Source organism: Dinoponera quadriceps, unplaced genomic scaffold (genome assembly GCF_001313825.1).
Source record: "Dinoponera quadriceps isolate SergipeBrazil2010 unplaced genomic scaffold, ASM131382v1 scaffold558, whole genome shotgun sequence".
Lineage (NCBI taxonomy): Eukaryota > Metazoa > Arthropoda > Insecta > Hymenoptera > Formicidae > Dinoponera > Dinoponera quadriceps.
The window spans coordinates 703,940-721,044 of record NW_014554665.1 but is presented as its reverse complement, the minus strand read 5'-3'; the positions used below and the strand labels follow the sequence as shown (position 1 = coordinate 721,044).

Here is a 17,105-nt window from a genome sequence, read left to right as displayed (position 1 = left end):
AGGAAGTGATGAGTCACTGGTTTCTCTAATTGCGGACCTATTTGTAAAGAAAATGTAATGTCTAAGGTTTTTTTATCTTATTGTTGCGAGGAAGCTTGGTTCATTGTGTAATAATGTAATTATTAATGAGCAGTATGGCTTTATGCCTGGCTCGCTGCACTATGATTAACCTTACGACTTATAAATATTTAAACACTAGTGTGGAGGAATAGTTCTCATGGTCGATTCTGTCTATACTGATTTTAATAAAGTATTCGATACGGTCGACCACTTATTTTGATTAGTAAATTACATGCTATATAAGATATATAGGGTAATTAGCGATATTTACGTCGCACTGCGAGGATTTCGTTATTGCGTGACATAATATATTATCAGTGAATGAGCATGCGAAATACTACAAAAAATGCTCCGTTCCTAGTTTTTTGAACGTTTGTATACCAAATAACAAAAAAGTTCGGACGTTTATAATCAAAAGGCATGAAAATATGACGGATAAATGAATCCGCAAGATTCCTCTCTTTCTTTCTTTCTTTCCGTATATCTTCCTCGAACGTCGAACATTCTTTCCATCCGCCGATTTTCAGCTCTCACCTCGGAATACTACTTGGTACACCGATCGCCTTCGATCGCGCGATCAAGCATTCACTATTTAATCTAAACTATAATCTCTAAATGCTTAAGAGGTACGATTCGCTTCATCACCGCCTTTGAACGCTCCCTCGTCACGTTGTTGAGGAACTTTCGGAAGCCGGAAGTTTCCGCTCTCTCTCGCGGAAAACTCTGTTGTCGCTCGACAGTTAGAGATCCTCCTTGCTATCTCTAGCTGCCTAATCGCGTTGGCTGCGGAAGTCTGCAAATAGCGTTGTGTACCGGCATGGACAGCCATCCGGCTAACGTGATGCCTATCGAGTCAGCCATCGTCGCGATTCCCATTGAAGCCTCGCGATCCGCCTTCGGAATCTGCGGAAAGAGAGGGATTTTGGCAATTTCAGAATGATGATTTCGCGCATCCGGATACTTGGATCTTTTTTTTCCCGCTCTCGACACTTTCGTACCGATTTTCTTCCGCTTCTTATTGGAAAAATCCTTACCTCAGTGGACATCCGATAGAAGGTGTTGACGTACGCTCCGCCGCCGAGCAGGCCTTCCCACAGCACAATAGCAAAAACGATCCATATATTCGGTATGTAGTAGTAAAGGGTCTCGAACAGGAGGATTATGACGTTAACGAACTGGAAAGAGCAATCCAGTGCGGAATGAGTGAGCATTTTCTGAAGAATCGACTACGGCATTTGATTTTCATGGGGGCGTCGTTACCTGCAACAAGGACATGATCCAAATCTTGTTGAGGGAGATCAAGTTCACCGACGACCTCGAGATGAACACGCCAATCTGGTAATCCACTTGGAGCCATCTGTATTGTTGTTTATGCGTCAACCAGATGTCGTTGAATTCGATGAGCTCGTACTGCAAAAATATTTCATCCGTCCGTTTCAATGATGGAACGCGTTAATTTCACACCGATGTATCATAATATTGTTACCAGGCCTTGATTGATGAAGTATTCGAAGAAGTAAACCAGCCCGAGCGGTATCATGTACTTCAGAACGCTGGGCATCAGATTGAGCTTGTCCCTGAAGGTCTTCTCCGGCACCTTGATGATCTGCTCCTGGCTGTCGATGCCGTTCTTCGTGATCGGGATCCGGGTGTGCATCGGATGTTGCAGGATGAACCAGAACGTGATCGCTTGCAGCACCGGCACGATCAGCATTAGCAGCAACGTGTTCTCGGTGTTCAGCAGCATAGTCAGCCCGGCGTAAGACGCGGCGCCGATTACCCCGGCGCCTCCTGTGCCCGATGACCATGTCGAGATCACCTCTCTGCGGAGAGAGAGATTGATAACAATGACAGTCGGTGAATCGCGCGAGTTTATCGAGCGGGGCTGCGAGAAGCCAGCGGAAAGGAAATTGCGCGGGCGGCTCGAACTTAAATTGCCGTAGCATCGAAAATACACTAAGTGTCCGATCTGATCGAATGAGCCAATTAAAAAGTAACAAACGGACATATCCGATCTCATCCCGTCACTTCGTCCGATCGAATCGTGCCTTTATTCGACGAAAATTACCACGGGTATGCAAAGGGTGACCAATTTTCCGATTGGGTTTCATCGGTGACTGCACAGGTTACTTCATCGGACTCGTCATCGGATGAAGGTGTCATCCGTCGCTTGGTCGGACGATAAAGATACCAATCGGACACATCGTTTGGATTCATTCAAATCATTTATCTGATTGACATTTTTCTCGGTATACAATCTTCTCGCTTCAACCACTCTTGTTTTTCAATTATCTAACGTTCAACGTCGAGTGTAATTGGTCGCTCGTTGATTATCCGACGAATGCTGTGTTACCGCGATTCCTTCGCTCCCACATATTCACGATTGTCTAATGACGGTACGATTTGCATAATAGGTGTTCCGACAATAGCAAACATCCTCTCCAGGTTTTATAAGAGAGCGTTCTAATTATAGATCGCGTGTTGCTTCCGATACGTTACATCCCGCCTCGCCACTTTCGTCAGAAAATGCTTAGTGGCTAGTAATTAAATCTGTTATTGTACCGGTCATCCGATATGATAGCGGACGTACCTACCACATACGTCTCCACGGCGATAAAGTCCCGCGCGAACGGACATCGTTTATCTTATTTTTCTCTCGGCCGACGGTCGTGCACAACGGCAGAATTTATTGTATTTCCCGGTCTTTAAAAGGCCGCAGAAACCGAGGAGGCTCGCCGCGAGGAACGTCGCGTTCATTATCTTATCGCTATTTTTTTTGACGCAACTGTCTAAATGGTCTGTCAATACTGCGACTTGATTACTCTGAAAATGTACTCGACGATGCGGCCGAGCTGTTCTTTACGTTCCCATTCGAATGCGCTGTCTCAGAAAACGTTGGGTCAACAATTTAGAACATTCAAGTCGAGAGAGATACGCTCGCTTTATGTATTTCGAACCAAAAAACAAGAAATGAACAGATAAGTTTTAAGTGCTTCTCGATATGTTTCGTCACTCCGTCCTTTTTCAGCACACACACACACACACACACACACACGTTACATCTGTTCGCTGTACTTTTTCCTCTTCTCCACGATGGCCACGAGGAATCAACGTATGTGCATATTCGAGGCAACGAAAAGTTATTTATAGTCCACCGAAATCCCCGAAGATCTTAATATTATGAGAACTTGTACACAGATACGCAGATTATGTATTTCCTCATCTAAATATACCCGGGGAAAAGAAAGATCAGGCACGAAATTTGCCCGTATGACGTATGAATATATAACCACGTATGTTTAGAAATTATATGCAAATATAATCGAAGTGAATGCTTCCGGTGCTTCTGACAGCACATGGTATCGACATTGAATTAAATGACATAACATCATTTTTTTCGTATAAACATGTATGATCATACGTGTAATCATATATATGGGCAAAATTCATGATTTCATATAAAATTATTTTTTCCCGGGAAATGTAAAGGGCAGCTCTATCACGGTTTCCCGGGGAACTATCGGGCTGGCAAACCGTTCCGACCAAGCGACTATAAAAAGATAGGGCGATTCTATCACCGCGGGACCGCGGGTGCGATAACAATATCAAATGAAATGCACTTACTTGGGGAACTGGTTACTATAACTGAGGAGGGTAACTTCGCCCAAGCCGGAGGAGAGCGATGTTATGACGACGCCCAGAATGGCGAGCCATTCAGTCGTGCTCAACGATACCAGGAGAAATCCTGCAGCGGAAAATAACACACAGGTAGCCAGTCGAGCACTGTAATTAACGAGTCGATTAATCGATTAGCATTTCGGCTAACGGGGTTGGTCCGGTCGCTGCACAACCGCGGGAAAAGGACTTACGCGATGTTCGAAGCTCCGTCGTCCCCGCGTCGTGCGGTTTTCGCGCCGGACGTGCGAGGTTTTTAAGGAAAGTGTGTGTAACATCGAGAGAGAGAGAGAGAAATGTGATTGAAGATTTCACGTTCTACATTTTGCGTCAAATTAACCATTAAACTGGTCACACTTATTTCCATGAGTGGTCGCTTCGAATAACACACGAGATATGCGAAGACATATTAATTTATCTGCGAAATATAGTTGATTTCGATCTTATGCTTATGCAATAAATAAGCGTGTGTGTTCTTTCAATCGTGTCATGACGTAAATGGATCCCGTCATTTTTGTTCATCAAACCGATGATTCTGTCTAATCGATTAACGATATGGTATCGTTTATTTAGTTATGCGCGTTAGTAAGATGAGGCATCCGAGCGTATGCGAAATCCACGCAGACGTATGAGGAATTTCGCATCACGACGGGAAAGAATCGAATGATAATCGACGACGAAGCGTTGCGTAAACGAGGAAATAAAGATATAATCTAGAGGGAAACGTTTCGCGGAAAATAATTCGCGCGTGTCGCTTCGCCAGTGCCGACACCGGTAATTGCTCATTATCGGATGAAACGGGTATATATTCCGCGGCTGTTACTCGTTCGCAGTGCTCACTGGGTTTCATTTCTCGGCAAATGATCGAATAAATCTAGAGACGCATAAGGATGTAGCGCTGGGTAAGCTGTGAAAAAGGACACTCACTGCACTAGAAAGGGCAGGAACGGTGCGGTAACCTTGATCGCTAACGCCGGTAGGATGTCCGCCAGAAGTATGGCACCGGTGGAGACCGAGTTGCACGTGCGGACTCCCGGGATGTGCGTTTCATTTTTCGCGGTGGAATTCTAAAAACGTCGGATAAATACTTTTCATTCATTTTATACCGTAGCTCTTTTTAATTTTAATTTCAACCGCCGCCGGAATTTGATTTACTCGCGTCAATCGAAATCATAATGTTTATCCTTCTCAATTAAATGTGCTCGTTGAGAAGACTTATTTGATTGAATAAATAACGAATATACATTAAAACGTAGCTTTTGTAAAGTTACATGTTGAGTAATTCGTCGACCGGCTGATTCTCACAGCTCTTTTCCCGTTTTTATGTAACGCGACTCTGGCCGTAGGCATTGGAAGGACGCCGCGGTTGCACAATACAACAGTCTCGTCCAACTTTATCGGAGACACAACTCGTTTTTTCTCAGCTGGGAATTTCAATCGGACGATACGAATCATTGAACGTACGACTGTTTTCCTCGTACTCGTTTGGGACCGACGAATTATTACGAATGACGCCACTGACCACGGGTCACTAAGTTATCCTCGGCACAGATGTTTATTTCGTTTTACCGAACTGTATTACCACATCATCAAATCCTGATAATTGAATCTATGCGAATCAAGTCGCGCACTCTCCACTTTAGAAACAATCCATTAATATTATTACCTACAAATTTTTACAAGGTTTTCCTACAAATTTATTTATCTCACACTTAGTTTTCGGTCAGATTGGCGTCATACGTACATCAACGAGACCTTAATCGATATAAGCGGATAAAAGCGAATGCTGATGGATGGGCTCGTAGAAAGCTGAACACTACCAATTGACGTGTTGTTCTACGTAAAAGGCTGACCCAAGAAGACCGCTATATTGATCATTCGTTAAATATGAGATCATTTTATTTTTGCGCTACCGCCCGATACATTGAAATTCTACCTCTAAATTAACTACAGTGAGTCGTCAAGTAATCATTTCTTTTATTTTTTTTCATGTGATATCTCTGATCTGGAATTGTCTGTCGTCAATCGTGTACAAATTACCTTACCAATTAGCTGACAACTAACCACAACCGTCCCACAAGTCAAAATGTAGCGACCTTTTAACAACACACCCGGTATGCATGTTCTCTCACACTCTGCATTGTGTTATACTTTCAAATCAGGACTGGTAAGCCTTGTATTTTTCCATTAATAAAATAGTCTAGACGCGGACCTTATTGACACATTATCGGATACTGTTCTCAATAAGTCGTGATAAAAGTCGCAGATATGTGTATCGCGTGTTTATGTAAGTCGTTGGATAGCAAACTGGCGGGATGTAGAATGAAAGGAGTTGAAAGGAGTTCTCATTAATTAACTCGAGAAAATTAAGTCCGTTGAAAATTAACTGAAAAATTCCACATCGTAAACCTCCATGATTAAAATCAGAGACACACTATCGGTGGGATATCAATTGACCGGATAATTTTTCGAAGAATACGCCAATCTCCGAGAACATATGTAAAAAGTGTCAACATTAGTTGCAAATATCTCAGCTCTCGAATGGCCGATCTTTTTCTAATTGTACTAGCAGTTAGGTAATACTTCAATGCGTACGCGGTACAAGTCTCATCGAATTCTCATTAAACTCGTTTCACCTTACGACCTCTTCGAATAACCGGGTAATCGTCAGGAGATTCGCGACAAGAGGTGAACGAGAATCGCGAAAATTTCAATTGCTCACCTGATTGCCGAACTTGGTATTGAGGATATCGTGGGCCGCGCTCAGCATCACGACGTAGCCGTAATTGTTGCACAGGCCGAGTATCCAAAAAGCGACGAGATTTCTCCATCGTGCCTTCTTCACGACCGCCTCCTCGTCGAACACGTCGTTCACGTGCGAGTCCGTAATAAAACTGTTTTTGCCCATCATGAAGACCAGTTTCAGAAAGGCGCCCTCCTTCCCTTCTATCGACCTACACCCGGCAAGCCTCTTCTCTGTTGCTCCTTCTTCCTCCTTCTTCTTCTCTCGCTCTTACCCCTTTTTCTCCCTTTCTTTCCTCTCAGTCTGCCCGTCTTTCCTTCTTCGTCTATCCTCAGACCTCCCCACCTCGCTGCTCAAAATGTCCTCCCTTTATTCCTCCCTGGGACCTAAACTGAGCACGTGCGCGCTAGCTAAATCGGTATTACGTTGAACCTCAGCAGGTCCGCTTCTCTCCCTCTTTCCTCCCCTTTGTCGATCTGTCTCTTTTTCTCTCAGACCTTCCCTTTTCCTCCTTCGCTTTTCTAGCTCTCTCGCAGCCACGAATACAGCTCGTCGTTGAACCGCCCAGGCTCCGACCTCTCGCTTCTCCTTTTGATACGCCTTTAGAGCGGATTTAATGGCTCATACGAGCTTCGAGGAACTTCTCCGACTTCTGCCACTGGAAGCCGAGGAACAATCACACGAGGATGACGCGTAACGTCGTTCGATTCCCGTTTCCGAATGGACGGTTGAAGAAAGTGATCGGCTCTGGTGAATTGAGTTAAACGGGGCATCAAGTCCTTCTTAGCAAAGTAGAATACCCGGCTGCAATTAATAATACATATTTGTGGAATGTTAAATCTATGCTGTGACCCTAAAAGAATTCTTCACTGGAGCTCTTCGGTAACAACTGCGGATGGATCGTTCGTGTAAAATGGAACACGAAGTTCTTCACAGCCTTCTATTCCTCGAGATAGAAGAGGAGCGAAGGAAGAAGCATAAAAGAAGAGCCGATCCACTCTGGCGCTCCCGCTATTAGCGGGTCGTTCATGCAACACTGAACATCAAGTTCAACGGTCTTTCTTCCGTGTAAACAAAGGATTAATGCTCTGTCTGTAAGTGCGCGTATATGTCGAATCTGCCGTTACCGCGGCACGAATCTTCCGTCGACGTTCTCTGGATCGGTATTAATCGAAAAATCCTGTCTCGGACGGGACACTCAAGGATCGCGTTTTCCGCCGAACTCGATATCCCGAGTTGACCATTTAAATCCACGATCTACGGTGTACTGGATATTATACCTTTCCCAAAGATGACGCACCTTCGCCGACGATTCCCACCTCCGGTTCCCTTCTCCCTCCACGGTTCCTCGTCAAGAACACCGACGCTACACCCTTACATGCACGCTGGGCTTCGAGAAACTTCTCTTCCACTCTTGTCTCTCTTTTTTCTTATCGGTCGTGAGCGTTGATTGCGTCCGATCGTTTCAACTTCACGTTCGAACGCGCGCTTCCTCTATTTAGAGCCGTCCCGACGCGCACAACGTCGCTTATCAATGTCAACGAAAAATTCAAATCGTCCTCTCCAAAGAAATTACTTCATTGGACGAATCGCCGGGGGATATTCGAAAGCGGTTGTACTCCTTCGGAAATTTACGACCGACGATAATTCTCGACTTCGGTCGACTGAGGTTTCGGGTGTCCGCGCGGACAGCTTCGCTCGCTCCTTTTCTACGTGTGGGCACTTAATACGTGGGTCGAGCAGATCCTTCGGAAAATTCAACATCAGGTTCCGTCAGCGAGCTGTTAATGAGAAAAACAATGTGAGCGGGATAATTGAAATTGCAGATTAGACTGCGAATCGCTAATGAGCAAGCGAAGTTAAATCAACTCCGGCTGATATGTACTTTCGGTGTTCGTTAAACGTGCGTTTCAAAATAACGCTTGCCGGATTTCATCAGTAACTATTTTACATAATAACATTGCTTTATATATATATATATATATTTATAGATCTGATATCCTTTATATATTCCGTCTGAAGACGCAACTTTTTTAAATAATATTTGCATTTATAACTGCGTGTTCTACGTATTATGTAAATGAAACACGATGATGTATAACCAGTGACCGTCATTTTTACGTTAAACACTGTCAACTATCTCGAGTTACGTTACATTAAGGTACATTTACTACATTTATTTAAGGTCGACGATATCGCACACAGTTAAGCTCGTTCGCACAACGGGAAGTGAGCAGAAATCGGCTTGTTTTATCCGTCGAATTTGCATCGCGCTATTTAATTTCTTTAACATTCGAACACGCGCAGAGAGCGCGAATAACTTAGCATATAAACACGGAATACGCATAATTTATGTAAGTAATTTCTTGTAGAATTTCAACGCCCTGTTCTTTTTTTTTTCTTCACGCGAGAGATGTTACGCGTCGTGAAATATTTCTAGAAGCGGCGTTTTCGTCACTCAAGTCGCCGGCTGTATCGTAAAAACATGAGTAAGTAAATTCAATACGCGCGATTATGATGGAAATGCATATTAAATGTGGCTGTCACGCTCCTCCGCGGATATTGGAGACAGAAACGTTAGAACGAGTTTCCTCGCTGCCTTCAAGAAATATTTCGACGATAATTTAGCCTTCCGTTCCGCATTTGACAGCCCGCAACATTCATTTCCCGAACGAACCATGTCTTACCTGAAAATACACATTATTTTCGTTTATCGAACTTTAACTCTTATCGTCGCTTTTACGTCGTGAATTTGTTCCGCTATCTGCGACATGGACGTCCACGCGTTCAACGTCACGCAATATTCGAAATACTGCGCAAAACTAAAATGGAAGTCTCAATTTCGGCGGCCAACCTACTTGATTGATCAAAAGTGAAGTAATGCAACGGATAAAGCGAACAAGCGACAAGACCCATTTCAACGTCGATCGCTCCTTTCTTTCTTCATCCCTCACCGTAATTTTCCGTTATTTCAATCCGAAACATCCTTTTTCCTCTTCTTTCCTATCAAATTCTATGACGCGTACCTCATTATCTCGAGATAATATAGACTTTCGAGCGGTTACTGCTCTCTCGTTATAACCGCTCTTATCTTCCGACGCCAAACACCGTCCCCATCAGTTTCCAAAATGATCTTGCTTCCCCGATATCAGCCCACACGCGGCGTGACGTTTATATCGCAAGCTGTTCGCGTGCTCCGAATGATCGAGCCTGCGGGGACCGGCGAATCATCGACTTCTCGACGCCGCGGATGACACGAAGCGCACTTTGAACGAGTCGGTCGAGCTTGACGACCCACCTTCGACAGTATTCAGAGCTGTGCTACGAGACGCGTTATTATTCTACCGAACGACAATGGCAATCACCATTATCGGCGCAACTGTATCGACAGATCCGCCGCGCAGTTTGCTCAACGACGTCTGTTTGGACGGATACGGTTCTGCACGCGTAAGCGTTTTCCTTCTCGGATCAACTTCGTATCATCTGCACTTCCGTCGCGCTTCCTCGCGGCAGCTCCGGTTAGCTACTACTTACCGCTGGGCAACGTCACTCGCGATATTCCTGATAATATTGCAGGAATTGTCGCGATCATAATATGCAATTTTATACACACTGCGATATAATAATAATAACCGTAATAATAAAATAATGCGTTCTCTTTTTTATTCGCAGCAGTATCCGTCGGCCTCGATTGAGTTGTAACCGACGAAATTCGCGAAACGTGAAATTGAGAATGTGAAATTGCGAGCCGTGCGATGCTGATTAAATTGGCACTAAACGCTCGCACTTATCTTGTAAGAACTGGAACTTAATCTCATAAAAGTCTCGTCTCGTATTACGCGTTTAGTGTTACTAGTTCTTGCGAAACAAGGGTTCAGTCGCGTTGACCTAGGAGCGCTCAATTCCGCGGCGACGTCTTAAATGGATTAAACCAACCCCAACGCATCTGAGCTTTCGCACTGTTTACTTTTAAGCTTCCAAGCCGATCTATTAAATTTAATAAAAACATGCACAGCCCGCGACGTGGCCAAACGTGACCCACATTAGCATCCCATGTTCAACTAAATAACGTTGAATGACGTTATCTGTCAGCTGAGGCAATTTCAATGTTATCACGAATTGTAAAACCACAACTGCTAATTGTTAATCGGAAATTGTACTAATATATTTCCGGCGTTTAATGTGATATGCTGGCGCTTGAATGCAAACTAGAACCGAATCTTCAGTACTTCAGTATTTATGATTAAGAACGATAATTAATTATTTATGTTGATCCCAGATAGCGTAATTTTGCATAGAACGAGACAGAAGCACTGGTAAAAAAATGTGTCGTCGCTAAAATGGCGTATATTGCACCAAAGGTTGATAAGGTTGGAGAATTAATTTGAATTTCGAGACGTATAGATGACACTTACCTTATATTCTTCTCCGAGTTCCAAAGAGTTCCGCCAGAAATGAGGTCAAGAGTTTCATGTACAACGACAAGTATACTGTTATCAGGCTATCACAGTAGTACGATCACATCAGCATGTAAGTAGAAAGATGCTTAATATCACAACGACAGTAGTAATTATTGAATTCTCTTGCAGCACAATATCGGAGATTTATCATTTATCAGAGAGATTGCAAAATGTGGCTCTTACAGAAAGACTCCCACCAACGGGTCGCTAGTTGAGTTCGTGTAAAATGTGGAGATAAGATGATAAGAGCGACAATCGAGACGCGTGGCCCGACCGCGACGAGATCCAACTTCGAAATAAATAGATTCTTGGCGAAATCAGCAGTTATAGTTGTCGACATAAGCGCGACCGCACGGCGGAGCCGGCAACAGCACTTCGTCTTTCTTTTGCCGGTCCCGAGAGTTCGCTATGAGGAAGGCCTCTTAGTCAGTGTCTAACCGCTGAGCTGGTTGAGGCTACTCGACCGATGCATAACGCATGAGTACATAACGCAAGATGCGAAGAGAGAGTATAGTAATAATAAAACATTTTGACCAAACGTATTGAAAGTTGTGACAAAATTGATTAAAAAGTAATCTGATAATAGAATATCGACATTTTTAGAATCGAAAAGTTTTATTTTAATTAAATAAAATAATATAAAAGTAGGTAGTGAACGATAAAAAAATGTAAAGTAGTAAGAAGAAAATTAATTCATTTCCGAAAGAATCTTTCTCATCAGGTGTCTCTGATAAAAAAAAAAAAACATCAAAAATAAATATATTAAATTTAATACGTAATGACAGAGACAAAAAATGGAACGGAATACATACAAAATATTTTGTTGCGACAACAGTATAATTGTATATCAATTTAGAATATTATCATTACTATTAATATTGCTATTATTATCATTAATATTATTATCTTCTTTCAATAATATTAAATAGAAGAATATTACTGCGCATATCTCTAGATGCTTTGTTCTAAATTTATACGGCACGACGACAGATTTATAAATTCAATTCATATTTCCTCACGATCAATATTTCGAGATAAGACGTTTGAAGGAATAAACGTTTCTATTTGTTTCTTTTTTTCGAAAAAACACACATTGATTAGATTAGTATTTAACGATTATTTTAAATGGAACATGCTCGACAGAGATAGAGATTAGTGTCAGTAACGTGACGCTTCAGAGAAAATTGATAACTCGAAGATGAGACGATGAGGTGCATCGTATGCGTCTGGAAGAAAGACAAGGTTTCTTTGTTTCGGATAAAACCGTATACTTTTAAAGCAAGGTCCGACCGTAAGGTTTCAACATGAAGTTCGACATTTACGTCTTACGTGGAACGCGCAGCAAAGTAATTGCCGGTGACGGAACGGAGCAGTTCGCAGAATCGCGCGTTTTCGCGTCGTTGGTATGATCGAGCAGTATCAACGCCGGCATTGCGATATTGCCAATTCAATGACACTTCCTAGAGGGAGAAGAGGGTCAAGGTGCCACGAGGAACCTTTGGTTGACACGCGTGCGACATTCTGTGCGCGTCAATGTCGCGGCTAATATACATTCCGCGAGCATAATACGCTATCTTCCTTCTTCGTCCGAGTTTGTCACGCAATGTTGGCTCATCCTTATCGAATATGATAACCGTTAATCGGCAGAATCGATGAATAGATCGAGGGACGCACGCGAGGAGTTGCAGTGGTGCAATACTGGCGATTTCACGCTCGTAGCTTTTATTTTATTTACAATCTTCCCGAGGAGTGCGGTGTACGCAATGTATATAAGTCGCGCGTCTGGACACCCGATAACCTTGGTATCTTTCCGTAATTATTGTGTAATTTGCGGCTGACCTCCGAAAGTGGCGTAATACAAATTGCGCAATCGACGTTGTTTTAGACAAGCGTGCGTACCCTTGTGCGTGCCGTATTTAAATCAAACATGTAAACTTCTCTAAACTTCGCATCACTAAGATAAAGATAGCGCGAACGAAAAGTGGCGCAGGCGCTTTGATAGACTGCTTTGTAAACAGAGCGAGAAATATAATTCGAAGGATATCGGTTAGTATTTGATAAAATTGTGAAAGTATCGATTGACCTAAGTTTTACATTAATTAAACTTCGAAATATAATATTCTTTTAACCCCTTGACATACAAATAAAACGGTATTTAATGCGTCCGAAAAATACTATTTAATTTTGCTCAATGAACAGTTATGTGCAAGCTTGTGAAACAATTGAATAATCACAAGTGAAATAATTGAATAATCTAATAATATACTGCACGGCGTCACCGGAGACAGTTCTTGACGTCTCGGAGACGTCAAAGTCTACAATGGTACATGAAATGAATGACGTCTACACGAAATGAATAGTCTACATGAATCTTAATAATACTTCGATCCAGATTACGCGCATGTACTTTGACGTATCGTGAAAATCTACGGCCTTTTTCGATAAGATTATCAAAGTTGACAGTGATTTAACGTGACACAAATCTCGAGAGCAATTGTTAAAATGATGTTTGCTCTCGCGCTTGTTTGCGTTATTTGTTCTTAGCTCTTTTTAGCTCGAAGATATCGTGCGCTAAATACCAACGACGTCGAGACAATAATAATAAAGGTCCGCAAAAAGCGACACGTTGAACAATGTGTTTCAACGTAGAGAAGTCACGAGGATATTTTGATTAAAGTAAATCCGCTCGTCTCGCGGTTTATTGGAGAAACATGAAGAGCCCTTAAACTCAGGATTAAAGTACATTTCCAGATATATTTGGATTGTCAAACTTTTAACGGTGGACGGTGTCATCTCGAATTCGATACGTTCTATTTCAGAGATACGCCGATCGCAAATCGTCGCATTTCGATGCTAAACGGTAAACATATTTTTGTTTCTACCTATTTCGCGTATGTATGTACATATAAGTTTACCTACATCATACTGTTATGATTCACAGCCGTGCTGACAAGCTTGTCATCGAATACGGATCGATTAGTAAACACCGAATTGTCTCGACAATCGTGTTTCTCGGCTCGTGTCGTGGGACATGTCGGTTATCGAATCGCTGCTGAATCCTCCTCTTCGCAAAGCCTCGGACAATGTCTGCCGGTTTTGCCAGAAAACATTCTGCTGCACGAAATGCCGCAATCGCCACGTCGGCAAGGTGCACCCGAATCTGAACGCGGACTGTGCCCTGTGCGCCTCGAAGACGCTACCGATGAGACAGTTCGAGGCTGAGAAGTTGCTGTGGGAGAATAAGAAACTATTGTCTCACATTGCGGACAGGCATCTGCCGTTGCGTTGTGTCCTGTGCGAAAATCTGTTCGAGACCAGCGAGGATCTCAAGTCCGTCGGTAAACAGTGACTGTCTTATGTCTGAAGTCTAAAAAGAATCGTTCTGTTTTTAATTGATGACGAACCGCTGTATAAAAAAAAAAACTAAAAGAAGCGATAATTTAAACAAAGATTCAGGATGCAGAGTTTTGTCTTAAAATGACAATTCAACCGTGCTCTGCTGAGACCATTGAGAAAAATTCAATTCCTCACTCGGGGCGCAACAACGCTCGCTTTCAGATTCTCCCGCGCGGTGAATGCACGTTCATTTCGAATTCTCGGCCGGACTTTTCCAGGTGCGTGCAAGTGGCACTCCGAGCATCGTCGGGCGCTGACAAACGAGAAGTTGCTGTGGACACCTACGCCAACGAACTTCGAGGCGAAGCTGAGGCGTATCGTGAGCGACATCAAGTACAACAACAGCCACAGGTCGTTCGCGCAGCTCGAGATCTACCGCAACACCAGCACACCGATGTTCGTCAGCCAGAAGAACGGCTTCGAGTACTACACGCCGTGCGCGCCGAATTTCAGCCTGAAGACGCCGAATTCGCTGTCGATCGCGCAGAGCAACGCGACCTCGAAGATTCAACGGTCGCAGACCAGCAACGGCGACATCAAGTTTTTCAGCTTCTCCCCGAGCGCAGTGGGAGACGAAGGGAGGACGCCCTTCAGGAGCAGCGTTGACGAGCAGTTCCCCCGAAATAATACCGGCCGGAAGCTGAACATCAAGGAGTCAAACGAGATCGTGTCCGACGACGAAGCCAAGGGGGTGGCTTCTTCGTACGACGATTACACCACATCTCCCGTGGACATGAATCTGACGGACGTCCAGTGCAATCAGGAACGTACGCCGAAGCAGAACGTCGGGAGCCACGAGGAGTCGGGCAGAGTGTCGGACGTGGTGAAGAGAGTGAGGTTCTCCGATCAGTACGAAACTCTGCCGCCGGAATTCGGCCATCCGGTGAAGAATAGCTTGAATACGACGGAGGACGAGGATGTGTTTCACGACGCCCACGATGTATCGGGCGTAAAGGACACGAACACGCGGGATACAGGGAACGCGAAGGACGTGAACGTCACGAGCGACACGAAGAGCAGCACAGAGGATACGGAAGAGAAGGAGAAGAAAGATATTAAAGAAAAGGATACGAAGGAGGAGAGGAAGGAGAACGTGGAGGATGTGAAGGATACGAGAGATGATCAAGTCGATAATAAAGAACGCTCCTTGGTACAGTCCTCGAAAGACTCCTCGAACAACACGCAGGTCGACATCTCCCAGGAAAACAAGCAGAACGCGGAGAAGGAGAATCAGGCTGTCGAAGCGTTGCCCAACCTTGGCGTATCGACCATGACGCAGAAAGGTAACTCCAGGGTGCTGATGATGGTGCTGGTGGAAAACAACTCGAACAGCCCCGATCTGATGCCTCTGATCAATTCTGGTCTGAAAAAATTAGAGGAGCAGATCGCATCGCCATCTCCGAGTACGTCTGAGTTGCCGAATGTTGCCGACACGACCGGCTACACCAGGAGGTCCACCACGAAAATGGAGATGAGTGTTTTCAGCGTCGAGAGTTACTCTAACGATAATAACGCGGAGATGATGGCGGATCATCCGCAAGTGGAGCCAACTTTCCCCGTGTCGTCCGTAGAAGATCAAAGAAGTGGCAACGGCGGAATCCTGTCGGTCCTTACGCAAGCTGTGAGATTAGCCTTCCGAAACTTGTCCGGTCAGTAAACATTAAGAAAGTTCCCGTTGAATTCTTTCATTTCCAATATTTATAATAACGCATAATTAGGATCGAAATGGAGAAACTACGCAGAGAGATATATTTATTGTTTATTCTACGCCTCAAAACATAAGTTCGTTCGAATTAAAGAAATTTTATGAAATCCAAAGAAATCTTGTCCTCCGTGTGTGAATGAATGAAAATTTGGTAATATATTCGATAATAATTAAAAGACTGGGGTTCGTTGGTTGTTCGTAGTTTTGAAAAGCTTAATATTCGAGGCATAATTTCAGGTGTAACTTCCAGCAGTACCGAAAACTCTGAAGCGCTTCGACAACGACAAATCATCGAGGATGCGATATCCTTGCCAGAAACAGGTACCCAGTGTAGTCTCGGTAACAACACTGAGATCCGTTATGGCAAACGGACTCGCGACGTTAACGAGGCATCTTCATGGGTGGGTTCTGTTTCTCTTCCGGACATCAGAAGCCCCTTGCCAAAGCGCAAAAGAGGATGGTACAAGATCAAGGGACGACGACCGATCCACAGCGCTGACCGAGTAACGTCACCTAGAGGAGTCTCCTCGGAAACTCAAATCTTCAGTCAAGGATCATTGACAGTGGGTGACACGATCCTGCCGCTTCCTGCCAGAGCTCATCCAGAAGCTTCACTCACACCGCCTGAATAACGATTCTTTTTCCTTTTCCTTTTTTTATATTTAAAGAATAAAAATAAGAATTATTGTATGAAAAACAACAGAATTTTCAATCACGATGACTTTTATTGTAAAAATTATTGACGAGAATTTATGATAAAATTCTTCTTTTGAAAAAACAACTTTTTTTAGAGAAGAGCTTCACTATACATTTTTATTAATAGCTTTTATTTAAAGAATTATTTTATAAATTAAAGAAGATTACCCAAGTGCAATAGTATATATCATATTAAACATATATTTTATATAAACATATTTAATATATGTATAGATTAAATATATACATGTATGATAAATATGTTTACATAAAGATGTCTTCAGAAGATGATATTAAATTTTATTAAACAAATTACATCAATTTTATATATATATATATGCATTTTTCATTATATTAGTAATAAAGGCAA

General features: G+C 43.3%; 2 protein-coding genes and 1 long non-coding RNA gene across 7 annotated transcripts; 2 read left to right on the top strand and 1 right to left on the bottom strand.

The window, feature by feature from the left end:
- Window positions 1-225: 225 nt before the first annotated feature.
- On the bottom strand, window positions 226-11,479 carry LOC106740720 (battenin). 5 transcript variants are annotated; one of them, XM_014612039.1, is made up of 9 exons: window positions 11,122-11,479; window positions 10,894-10,979; window positions 6,458-8,259; window positions 4,663-4,802; window positions 3,685-3,843; window positions 1,547-1,883; window positions 1,321-1,470; window positions 1,095-1,235; window positions 226-963 (listed from the first exon to the last, which is right to left on the bottom strand). In XM_014612039.1, exons 3-9 carry the CDS (start codon window positions 6,644-6,646, stop codon window positions 823-825), a joined length of 1,257 nt encoding a protein of 418 aa, XP_014467525.1. In that variant the 5' UTR covers window positions 6,647-8,259; window positions 10,894-10,979; window positions 11,122-11,479; the 3' UTR covers window positions 226-822. The 5 variants fall into 5 exon arrangements, with proteins under 5 accessions (XP_014467525.1, XP_014467527.1, XP_014467524.1 ...); XM_014612041.1 differs by lacking the exon at window positions 11,122-11,479 and having other exon boundaries at window positions 6,458-7,282; window positions 7,759-8,259; window positions 10,894-11,070; XM_014612038.1 differs by lacking the exon at window positions 11,122-11,479 and having other exon boundaries at window positions 10,894-11,070.
- Window positions 10,917-11,235, top strand: LOC106740722. The gene is made up of 2 exons (XR_001374119.1): window positions 10,917-11,008; window positions 11,068-11,235. It is a non-coding gene; the product is annotated as an uncharacterized LOC106740722 (long non-coding RNA).
- Window positions 11,480-13,120: 1,641 nt separating the features above from the next.
- Window positions 13,121-16,752, top strand: LOC106740676. The gene is made up of 4 exons (XM_014611944.1): window positions 13,121-13,798; window positions 13,880-14,276; window positions 14,553-15,983; window positions 16,277-16,752. Exons 2-4 carry the CDS (start codon window positions 13,970-13,972, stop codon window positions 16,669-16,671), a joined length of 2,133 nt encoding a protein of 710 aa, XP_014467430.1. The 5' UTR covers window positions 13,121-13,798; window positions 13,880-13,969; the 3' UTR covers window positions 16,672-16,752.
- The last annotated feature ends 353 nt before the right edge of the window (window positions 16,753-17,105 follow it).